The sequence below is a fragment of the Hydractinia symbiolongicarpus genome, chromosome 5, assembly GCF_029227915.1.
Source record: "Hydractinia symbiolongicarpus strain clone_291-10 chromosome 5, HSymV2.1, whole genome shotgun sequence".
Lineage (NCBI taxonomy): Eukaryota > Metazoa > Cnidaria > Hydrozoa > Anthoathecata > Hydractiniidae > Hydractinia > Hydractinia symbiolongicarpus.
Window position 1 is genome coordinate 33,509,589 of NC_079879.1, and position 12,491 is coordinate 33,522,079.

The 12,491-nt window shown below is 35.0% G+C and overlaps 2 protein-coding genes across 2 annotated transcripts; one reads left to right on the plus strand and one right to left on the minus strand.

Annotated features, from left to right (window-relative positions):
- Positions 1-222: 222 nt before the first annotated feature.
- Positions 223-3,938, minus strand: LOC130646173 (5-methylcytosine rRNA methyltransferase NSUN4-like). Its single transcript, XM_057452324.1, has 3 exons — positions 3,809-3,938; positions 1,237-1,878; positions 223-939 (listed from the first exon to the last, which is right to left on the minus strand). The coding sequence occupies exons 1-3, from the start codon at positions 3,815-3,817 to the stop codon at positions 424-426; spliced, it is 1,167 nt and encodes a 388-aa protein (XP_057308307.1). The 5' UTR covers positions 3,818-3,938; the 3' UTR covers positions 223-423.
- A 66-nt stretch (positions 3,939-4,004) lies between these two features.
- On the plus strand, positions 4,005-10,564 carry LOC130646134 (protein TFG-like). Its single transcript, XM_057452276.1, has 6 exons — positions 4,005-4,046; positions 4,125-4,473; positions 6,657-6,740; positions 6,899-7,078; positions 9,556-9,684; positions 9,757-10,564. Exons 1-6 carry the CDS (start codon positions 4,005-4,007, stop codon positions 10,302-10,304), a joined length of 1,332 nt encoding a protein of 443 aa, XP_057308259.1. The 3' UTR covers positions 10,305-10,564.
- The last annotated feature ends 1,927 nt before the right edge of the window (positions 10,565-12,491 follow it).

Here is a 12,491-nt window from a genome sequence, read left to right on the forward strand (position 1 = left end):
GTTGATATTTCAAAAGCTGATGTTAAATTTTGTATCTTGGTCTTTTTACGGCGAAATAATATCAATCATGCAGAAAATATAGTCTTGTTTCGTTTATCTAGATTTGCAACTTTATTAAATTCTTGCGAAGGCTTGATGGACATTAAATTTAGCGATAAAGTTCAGTCTGTCTTATCAACAGAAAAGTGATCCGCACCAACACACGCTCAAAATAGCTGTTACATATATAATTTCATATATAAAGAAAACACTTTATATTTTACTTTTCTTGTTCACTTTTAATAAATCTAGGGTTTCAGGATAGGCAGCATGGCAAAAAAAATTCGTTTTTAGATGTTATTCCGCAAAAATTTCTACCCGCTGAAATTTCTCTCCCACGGAAGCTATTTGATTACTTTTAACACAATAATAACAAATAAGGCATCAAGTGATTCGAAATATTCGCGACACATACATTGGCCCCCAGTTACAACATTCAGAAGGTAACACTAAAATTCCATGGCGCGTTTTTAAATAATTAAACGTTCCCTCCGCTAGTTGGTTTATGGTACTGTCAATAAGAGAGCACGTATCATCGACAGCAAAAAGTATGTCTTTTTGTTGACAAGTAATTTGTACTACCTTGTCTATGACTTCGTCGTTTTCAAGAGGTGATATCGAACAAGTTGAATAAACCACTATACCTCCAGGCTTGACTGTTTTTAAAGCAGACAACAACAGTATAACTTGGAGCTTTGCATTCTCGTTCATTTTCTTTACACTCCACCCTCCATACTGGAAATGCTTTTGAATCACGTGTCTCTCTGATGAACATGGCGCATCGACTAGAACCTTATCAAACATTTGTACTTCCTCTGTACCAAATTGTTGACCGTCCCAATTTGTGATTGTCACGTTGCTTTTGTGTGTATTGTGGAGAGGTAGGTACTCCTTTATCACCTTTGAGGAATAAAGAATAAATTGTGTCACTGAAATTTAATTTTTGCTCGACGTGATGGCGTTTTTGTAACCAAATTTTTTATTCTCGTCTTCGCTTGAACATTTATTTTGGCTTTAAGACCGAATACCTTAAATCAGTTCTTCTATCTTTTGTGTAAAAAAAAGAATTCAAAGGAACCGGGCGCAGACTGAAGAAGAAAAACATGACTAGATTGTAGTTTTGCCGTTTCATTTCGCGAAGATAAACAGTATCATGAAATACTGTTTATCTTCGCAATAAACTCTCGTCTTACGCACCTTTTTCAGTCTGTTAAATCTTCCCTTTGTGACGTCGTTGCTTACAAGTTGTCCTTTCAAAGATAAAAACTGCATGATAGCTACTGTTTTTCCACCAGGCGCTGCGCACATATCTAACACCCTGTCATCTGGTTGAATTTCCAAACCAAGTACGGGTAGCAGAGAGGACAGATCAAGAAGGTAATACGGAAGAATCTTATTTTTGCTGAAAACGTATGGAGATTTAAAGAAATCAGAAAAAAGTAGTCTCGCATTGTTAAGTTTTCTACCACACGTGTTTTTGACAATTCTTTGGAGAGTGACAATCCCCTCGTTACTTTCAACATCACTTTTAAGAACCCAATATGGTTTGGAAGAACTTTCTAGTGAAGGTAAAATATTATGACCTTCAGTGAGAAAATACTTGGCAATTGATTCATCCTCTCTTATTTTAATTTCGTGTTTTGATGTAGCCGTACTTCTCAAATGAAATTGAGAAGTATTTTCAGTGTTAAGAAACGTCTCGGTATCAAATGGATAGTATTTATTTAACACTGCGCAATGTCGATTAGAAAGTTTTAAGTCTTCGTATAATCGGTTCCATTCTGCAAATCTGGTTTGGTAGAATGTTTCCATTTGTTTTAAAATTTTGACACAGTGATTCTAAAAAACAATAAAATGTTATGTGATTATTTCAAAAGGAATAAAAAAACATGCTTATAAGAACATCAGGTCTATTGTTTTCCTATTGTCTATTGTTTAAAATAACGAGAAACAAGAATAATACCACTCTGGTTAGAAAGTTAGAATTCTTAAAAAAAAGCGTGTGGAATAAAAGCATTAAATATGTCAAGTAATGCATGAGAAATTGACCATTCGCGAAAATACATTTTGGCCAAATTTATTGAAACTATCGATTTGCGAAATCAAAAAAAAAAATTTTTTTTCTCGCAAAATCGCATAATTAAATTCTCGCGAAATTTAATTCTTACAAAATATATTCCAGCTAGCTACCTTATTTCACGATTTTTCCACGAGATCCACAATCGCTAAAGCTAGGCTTCGCCATAGAAAAAGCTTAATCACAAAAGTTCGAAAAATCGAAACTTCATTCTCGTATACTTTTTTTTGCTCTGTAGCTACTTTCTTTTAGCTTCTAGCAACAATCGTTAACCAACTCTTTGAATTGATCCATAATGATGTGGGTTTTTTATCTTTTCTGGCATTCTATTGTAATTTCACACGCTCTTTTAAAACCTTTTCAAACAAATAATATTCATTATTTTATTTTGCCAAAAGTATTTTTGCGAATATTATTTACCACGATTTCGCGAATATACAGTATCGTGAAAGTTTTTTTCCTTTGAAGTTGCTATTACAAAATTATATTTTTTTTGGTCGTTGTTTTCTTGCAGCCGTTTTCGCGTATATAAAAACAAGATGGTGACGACAGTCACATAATTTTTTTGTACAATTTTCGTAAACATTGAAAAAGGATAAAAATCAAATCTAACTTCTATTTTGGTTGCTTCTATTAACAAAATATTTTATTTTATTTTATTTACAGGCTCGAGATGCAAAGGAACTTAAGGTAACCAAGACTTTTGCATTAAAAGAACGCCATAAAGATGTAACGGCTACTATAATTAGCTCAGTTTTAATATTTAGTACGTTAATTGAGTGGACGTTAATTTGTTCCTGGGACAGAGTTTTTCGTTGTTTATATCATGGACGTGATCCGTTATTGATTGTATTTCGTACGATTAATGCTTGTTGTATACTTACATTTTATATTTTGCATTTTTAAAAAGTTCTGTTACATTGTTTTCCCATTATACTTTGTTTTTGGATTACATTCGCATTAATTTAATCGGTGTTCTCCTTAGTTTATAAACACAGCGTTATTCATTCTGGCGGGCATGGAGACGTAAGCAGAAAACAAAAAGGGTACATGTCCCGGATAGCGTTGGATCCCAAAAGCGCACAAAATCCAAATTCTGTTTTTAACTCCGTTTCGACTTCAACATGCGAAAAAGCTCCTGAATATTTTTGCCGACATTCAAGATGAATTTAACTTTTTGTCGTAATAAGACTTTGCGCATTGCCTATGACACCTATGATGGCACTCATCTTTCTGCATTTTTTAGTTTAACCCGACATTTTTTACTTAAACCCGACATAATTCTTCTTATCTTTGGCTTGCCCCAAGATTCCAACGAGGAATATAATTTTCATCAGACAAAAATTGAGTCTCCAAATCAATAAAATCTTGTTTTTGCACCAATCGCAGTTTTGTCTTACTTGTAGCTAGTTTAGCGAGCTAGCTATACCGGCGCCACAATTTCCAGACTGGGTAGGGGAGGGGCTTAGGCATAGTGGGAGAATTTGAGATTATATTGGCAATCAACGAGCGAAGCTAATTGCCGAAACAACAAACAACAACGTATTTTTAGAGTCCTAAAACACCTAAAACGGCTATGCCTTGGACTTCAGAAAAGCTTTGTTTATTGGCGCCATGGCACTGCCCCTCTTGTCAAGCTAACTCATCTGCAGCCCTTCAACTGCTATTAAGATAGAAAACAAAGAGCATTACCTTACTCATGACGCACTCCTAAAACACATTAATATCTATAGCTAGCTAGCGTTTCCTTTTTTTTTTTTACTTTCTTCACTTTTTTAAATTACATTTTGAATACCACGCAGCTTGAGGTTCCATGTTGAAATTTTGACTAATAAATATATTACGGACTGAGTAAATATACATTAAAAATACAAGGAATCTTAACTTTATGGATCTAACAGGGTTTTCTTATATACTACTTCATTATTGTGTCTTCATTTAACATTTTCACACAATTTCAGATTTTTACTCAAAAAAAATGTTTACCTGTGTTTGGTCTATCTTTTAGTCTTTGAAATTACGTCATTGTTTTTCTAACCCGATACAAATCGGAATCAATATAAACATCACACACTCAGCAGCGACCGACAAACTTTCAAAGAATCCAATCGAAGAAAGGGAAGCATTTCATAGTGGATTGCTTCTATTGCCTACAATGAATAGTAATAGTTTTCCTATGCCTGCTATAGATCTCACTGGGAAATTGATTATAAAAGCCCAGTTGGGAAATGATATTAGGAAAATTCCAATCCACAATGAAGAAATCACTTACGATGAACTTCTTTTAATGATGCAGAGATTATTTCGTGGAAGGATAAAGGGATCCGATGAAATAACAATTAAATATAAAGATGAAGGTAGCTCGCTAATACCCCATTTTTTATTAAAATCTGCCTATTAATATGTAACAGCTAGCTAGCTATATGTTTTTTCTCTCTGTCGTCTTCCTGTCCTGGATAGTTTCCTGTTTGAGAGCTTTAGTAAACCAATTTTAATATAGCTCGCTAGTTTAACATCTTAAAAAAATCTATTTAATGTAACATTAGCCACGATTATTACAATGGTATGATTGCTACATTTGTATGATTTCTACACATATTCGCCGATTCGGTTCAGCTTTGTTGCTGTAGTGATGATTGACATTTTGCCTAATTAACGAATCACATTTGTGCTACATCCGCCATTTTTAAAATTTTGCAGGGTGAAAAAAACCTAGTTCGTAGGGGGGAAGAATGCAAAAAAATGTGGAAATGGAAGAATAATTAGCTAACGAAAGGTAACCACAATAAAAATTTGTCTGGAAATGATACTTAGCTATCTAGATTTTGCTCTAAAAAATTACCTTTGCTCAAACTTCCTAACATTGTTCTTAAAACTCCAAAATGTGTCTAGCACTGCACTCTCTTCACCTAAAATAAGGAAACTTTTCACCTCCAAAAAAATTTATGATGTCAAACCGAATCGCCGTATAGCTTACATGAAAAACTAAAATTTTCGGCGGAAAAAATTTTCGGACACAATTTTTTATTTCGGCGGAAAAATTTTCGGACACAATATTTTATTTCAGCGGAAAAATTTTCAGACAAGATTGATAAAGTCAAAAAAAAATATGCGTAAGTCTTTCAAACAAATTTTATCAAATTTCAAAATTATATATAATGACAAGAAGGGTTAAAAGCATTTATAGTGTACATATATTCAATCAGGATCTCTAAAGGGTCTTCAGGATCCAACTTTTCGGACGGAAAAACTTTTGGCAGGCACAAATTTCAGACGGAAAAATTTTCATTGTTAATGTAGTTAGGTAGCTGCGCGGAAATTGGGAAGATGGCACACTGTGTAGGGCGTTGGATGTTGCCAGGATTTATCTAGTAGAGCGTGGGCCTAATTGGGTCTGCGTAGCTCAAAATTAGCATTAAATACTCTAGGACTCTCCATCTAAGCCATGAAACAATAGACCCTGTCTATATGCCTCGATATTTGTGAGGCTAGCCATGCAAAATATGCACATCTAGCTAGCTAGCTAGCTAGCTAACTACAATTGTTACGATTGATATGATACTACAACTGCTTACTGCTGATTGTTTTATGTGTTTGAAGAATGGTGACATTGTTAATTGTAGCATTGTAGCATATGTATACCATTCTTACTACATGATTACTAAAACACACAACTCTGCAGCCAATAGACGAGTTGCAGTGTGATGTGTTGCTTTGATTTTGCATAGAGAACAATGAACATGTGCACTCATATGAACAGGCAAACAATGACAACAAACAGCAGACCACAATGATCAAAGATATTACATAATTAAAAAAGTCTGATGGTAAAATTTCCAAAGTCAGCAAATGCTATTTTACTAAGTTTTAATTTTTTTGAATTTTATCTATATATATGTATTATTAGGCACCTATATATGAAATTATAAGTTTTGTTAATGTTTGTATATTACTCGTTCGCAAATATATATATACATGAAGTTTCCATTGCTAGGGACAATATTCAGCCACTTTGTGAGTGTCTGTAAGATTGTTTTTGTCACCAAATGAAAATGACCTATTTCATATAGATGTGCATATTTTACATGGCTAGCCTCACAAATATTAAGGGATATACCCTGTCTGTTATTTCAGGATATCATCTTTAATTGCTTCAATGTTATTAACACTGAGTTATATTCTTTAGTTTTGTTTACCTTATACTCCTGATGTCTTTTCAACGTATTTCCATCGACATATCAGAGAAAATCATTGGATTTGCTTGGCAAAATTTGGTAGAAACCATGTTTCTTTTGGGGTGTGATTTCATGAAATAATAAAATAAGAATCATGATTCCCACCTTCTATTTAAAGCTGTGCCCAAAACATTTTGTTTTAAATACTATACCTTACCTTTGATAATCTTTCAGTCTTTTGACTTTGTCTACATCGATGACGCCGTCAACTTCTGCTTCAAGTGTACCATTAGCCATATCTTATAATCACATTTGAAGAGACTATACTGTTCTCTGTATATTTTTTGTGTTCTTTTCTGTTCTAGATGGCGACCTAATCACCATATTTGATAGTTCCGATTTGATGTTTGCAAAATCTTTAAACCGTTACTTGAAGTTAACACTATTTGGTGAGCAGAAATTTTATTTGGCAAGTTAAAATATTTAGAATATTCAAAATATTTAAAAACGACACCTCTCAACTCTCATCATTTTTATTTATTTTGATAAATGATTGCCTTTTATCTGTTTTGTTTAATTTTTACTTTAAATTTCATCTTTTCTATAGTGAATGGAAAGCCGCAACCTTTAGAACATGATCAAATAAAAGAAATCAAAAACGAACTTTTGGATATGAGGGAAAATATTAACAATCTGTTATTGAGACTGGACACTTTTTCTGACGAACGTTCGTTCCATGATCAGTTTAATGCACCTTCTCAAAATACTGGCAGTAGCAAAAATACCAGTAAGTTAAAAACCTTTATTCTTCACTTTCATTATTTTCCAATTCATGAACAATTCGGTTGCTGGATTCCAGGGTGTCTGCCGGATCTTTGAAAACATGGAAATCAACTGAGTGACATTAGTCCTTAACATTCATCATTCTCCAGGGAAAAAACCTAAAATATCATATTATTTTTGCAAAAAAACGTGTTGTATATAATAGGTATATAAGTTGTGTCACTGGGTTAAGTTTGCACCCATCATATCCCTTGTTTTGAAGGTTCGTAAATGTAAGTATCCCCTAGGGATAATCCTTGTGTGTATGCTTAAAGATCAGCAAAAATTAGAGCAAAATTTTTGCAACAAAAAAATTAGGAAAGCTTAAATTGTGAAAAGGAAATCGAAAACATGGTGTTAACATGTGAATTAAAATCAAGAGGATATAATGACGTTATAGTCATAAACTTAAGGGAATACAAAACAAAGAAAGTCTTTAAAAATATTACTATATTTTTATAATAAATAATTTTAATTTTTTTAAAAGGACTTTCTTTGTTTTGTTTCAGGGTGGGAACGTACTCGTTGTGACTGCCATACTTTCGAAAGACCTTTTAAGAAAAAACAACCACCGTCAATTTACAAACAGCAACTGGATTCAACGTGTGAACCTTCTGCGTCAGTCGATCCTCAATATTTACATTTCCCCTCAAATAAACCAGTCTTTAATGCGCCTATGGTTTCTCCGTCAAACCCAGTTCAGGTTGTTGGTGGGTTTCCTAATCGAATTACACCACAAACTGTCCCTAAGTCGTTTCCTAAAGCCTTTCCACAACCTGAATTTGGGCATGCACAGCCAAAGCTTTCTCCCATGGATCAGAACTCGAAGCAGAGAGCACATTTTACAGATTCTATGAGATTAGTTATGAGCGAGTATTATAAAAGTCATAGTGTTGGAGAGGTTGGGTATAAACGATTTCCTAAATCGGCAGTTCTGAAACTTTCCAGAGAGTTGGGACTCACGAAAGTACAGGTGAAGCAGTGGTGTCGCAATCGCAATAAAAGGGAACGAGCTAATTTGGAATTGAAAAACCGTTCACTCGATACTCCGTCATTTATAAACGTACATTCAGAAGACAATACAACCGCATCGGAGCCAAGTGTTTCGAATCGGGATAAAAATAACGACTCGCAAACGACAGACACGATGGAACAATCAACAGACATTTTCAAGACAGAGCCTCAGGACGAAGATGAAAATCAAAATCCTGCCGTTTTTGTTTTATCGGGTCTCTAGAGCTGTTGTTTCCAAATTATTTATTTTTATAGCTTTCAAATGTCGTTTGGAAACGCGAATTTAACCGCACACGTTTTTCACAGCTCGCAAAACTGTTATGGCAACATAAAATTCTAGTTTCTGGAACACTCCTTAGTAAAAATTGTTTATCCAGGAAAAATAAAAGACTGTTTACAAGTTGCGAATAGAGATCATTTTGATACAAATTCGAACGTCTGTTAAAATAATTTTGCTCCGGTGCTGGAACTGCATCGTATGAACAGAAAAAACGAAACAAAATGGCGACCTTCAAAATAAATAAGCGTTTGTTTTTACTAATGAATAAGCTGGCTATCTTTTGTAGCCAGTTTTTCTACTTATCATGTAAACTTTATACTACAGGTGTTTCTCCGCTACATTTGAACACGGTCGGAGCAATCTCACATCAATAGAAAACTTTGCTGAAATTTTAACCCAATTAAGTTTTAATAAAAGCGTTTTTGCTGGCTCCGTCACAAGAGTCAATCTAGCGCTTTGATGCGATCTTATAATTGTGACTGAGCATTATATTATTAGTAAAGCAGGATTACAAGAAAAACATTTTGCGAAGGATCCTCATATTATTTGAATTCAATTTACTCCACCGCATCGCATAAGCATGGAAGTCAGTCTTAATCAAGATTCTTTGTTTTAATATTTTTTAAGATTTTAGAAACGAAGTTTTGTAAATATGCTGAAAAGGATATTTGACATTAAACTAATGTAGTGTAATAATATACAAAAAAGTATTTAATATGCCAAATGTAAATCTTAATATGCCAAATATATGTTTTAAAGATTGCTTGATTACACAATGTCCACTGGTTTTATGTGTAATTGGATTTTTTCCTGATATTATTTATCATATTTTCTCCTTCCTTGTTTTTTCTTTAACTATTGTATGTAATTTTTTAAGTAAGGTTTAAAGTCAACTTCTCACAAGAATTATCCGCTATAAAAAGGTCAATTCTAGGGGTAATGTTAAATGGAATCTTAAAAAGGCGTCCGCTATGGACGTCCGTTTCATAGATGTTTTTATAATAAATTGATTGTCATTTCGCCCGTTCCTAAGAAACCTTTCCGTTGTAAAAAGCTCCGCTATGATATCGCTGCATGTAAACCTTATAAGCTTGTAATAACTTAAACTTATTGACCAATTTTCAGAAAAACCTGATTTTTTACCATAGGTCAAACACAGAACACAGTACCAAAACAGCTGGTACCACCACCTGACAGCAAAGTGAATGCATTGTTTGATCCATTGACGAAAAAACTGGAAGCTGACAGTACAACAAATGACCCCTTTGATGTCATAGGTCAGACGTTTGTGCACATTTTATAATTTAAATTTGTGAATTAGAGTAATCTAGCTTTATTTATTTCCGCAGGTCAAAATCCATCGTCTGGGTCGTATTCACAACCTCCATCCAATCCGCAGTCGCTAAGCTACAACGAAAATCAAAATTTCCCACAGCAACAGCACCAACAGAATGGGTACCCAACGCAAGGTAGCCAACAGTATGCTGCCTCTGCCCCTGTAAACGATCAAACCTTCGTGCCACCTTCCTCTTATCCCAATCAGAGTCAAGGTAATCAGATCTACCAAACACAGCAGCAGAAACAACCGGCGCAACAACAACCACAAAGCATGTACTCTACACAGACCTACCAGCAACAACCACCACTATCACAGCAACAACCACCTCAAACCAGCCAAGGATTTGCGCAACAACAACAACAGCAGCCAGGTTTCAATACTGGTTACCAACAAACTGATCCGTCCACGTCAAATCCATACAGAACGTTGTCGCCTGGAGCTGGGCGTTACCCTCAAGCTAGCCAGGCTTATCCTGTGTACGACACACCACCAGCGCACCAGATGCCTCAAGCCACTGGCCTACCGACGCTAGGCTATCCTGGTTCTGGATATCAATAAAAATTAGGCTACTTTGTATTGTTTCGTAATGATTTCTTTAGTTGATATTTTATGTTGTTGGGTTGAACAAGAATCACTGGAAACCAAAATCTTGTCCTAAACTTTAAACCAAATTTCAAACCGAAGTCGATATGTGTTTTATAACAGGCTTTCTTATTTTTTTTTAAAATTTGGTTTTATACATAGTATATATAATGTAAAAAAAATTGAATTTTGCGTCTTTTTTTTCGGCTGCATGAAATAACTTTTCATCTCTATAAGCTTTGTTTCTTATGTTTCGCGTGACCCCCAGAAAGAAAACCACAAATGTATATACATAATTTCCTGTTGTTAAAATTTTAGGGATTTTGTTTTCATTTTTACCATTCACCAATACCGTAAATGGTAATGAACGCCCTGGGTGTTGATTTAATTTTCGCGGACTTAGGCGGCGTTTATTGGAGACAGGCGTTTATTCATTAAAAATAAAAGGCAAGGAAAAAACAAAAAATACAAGTATGTAACGCTTGAATTTGTGTATTAAAAATAAGATTAAGCTCTGTTACCATTGACCTAAATATCCGTTGAGATGATAATAGTCGTGGTTATCATAATTTTTTGGAAACACGTACGGCAATGTTGTCCAGCAAATGTTGTAGAAATGCACAGCGTGTTGTGACTAATCGTTTCGGAGGCCATTTTAATTTATCTGTGAGTTGTTTACCAAGCTTGGCCACATCTTACTATGGTAAAAACTTTAATAGTTTACTAATGTTTGTTAGGGTGAGTAAAACCACTCGCTGGAATACTCGGATAAAATGGGGTTTCCCCGGCATGGACCACGTGAGCAAAGAACAATAGAATTAGCCAATAAAAAAGCGCGGCCAGATTTTGGCCGCAGAAAAATCGTTTGAGACCCAGCGTAATTTTTCCACCTTAACTGCTCCGATTTCCCGGTGGTAAGAAAAATTACGCTGGGTCTCCTGGCTAGCACAATTGTAGACTTTAATAAAAACCGACCTCCTAAGACACACCCTGTTTTAATCGAAAGTCTAATTTCTCAGAATTTCATCCAGTTTTAAGCACATAGAGATAAAATTTATATATCTGGCTTGCAAGCATGATAAAGTAATAGTATCTAAAGAATTTCAATCAATGACTGGAATAGCAGCGATACAAGCTAGATTTTGTTGAATTGAGATGAAGTTTTTTAGTTCAAATCCGCCTCTCTTATGTGAAACGCTATGCCTTCTTTGCGATGTGAGCTTGTTGCGTGAAAAACTGCAAAAGGTGTCGGACGATAAAAAAAGATTGCCTGAATAAAAAGATAAAAGAAGTTATGTGCAGTAGCTAAGAAACAGAAATTTTGCACGTAAAAGTAGCCAATTATTAATATCCATTTTGTCTTATATGCAATTATTTCATATGCTAACAACAGGTCTGCCTGTGAGCCAAAATTATAGATGCGACTAGCTGACAAACGAATTCCTGTGATCCAATCCGAGCTCTCTTTTTTATACGGGGACGGTGACGATATCAAAAAGAGAAAAAAGCCCTTGTGGCGAGTTTGTTGGCAACAGGTCAAAAGGCATTTTTGAGTTCACTGTTTATAACCATTTAGGCAAAAGAAATCTTATGCAAAACACCTACGCGGAAAAACGGGTATTAGAACAACAGAGTAAATAAGGTCCAACTCCGATTTCGCAGTAATAGAAGGGAAGGAAATTATGATAGTAGTGAATGTTACCATACCCATAGTGGGCTAACCCAAATCATGTGAGAGAAATTGAGGGGGGTTGCACAATTGGTCTGCCGTTGGATGTTGCAGGGAGTTGTCTGGTAGAGCACGGACCCTACTTAATTAGGCCTGCGTAGCTCGAAATGAATATTAAGTACTCCAGGACTCCCCATCTAAGCCTAGCCTCTCGTTGGAAGTAAGTATAAAGTAAAGAAAATTATTTTTTCGAAATTTGTATACCCGTTGCCTTCATGTTATAGCTCTTGAAACGCTGATCAAGAAAATGTATAAGATCATGCGCTTTTGATTAACGGTTACGGAAATATTGTGGTTTAAAGGTTTTTTGATGACGTCATAAACCCGTTTATCCCGAAACGGATTTGGAGACCCGGGTTTGGAAAATTACCCAAATTGGTCCTAGGTGCTCCCTAGTTACCCCACGCGGTGAAAAATCATAAAATTGTTCTGTA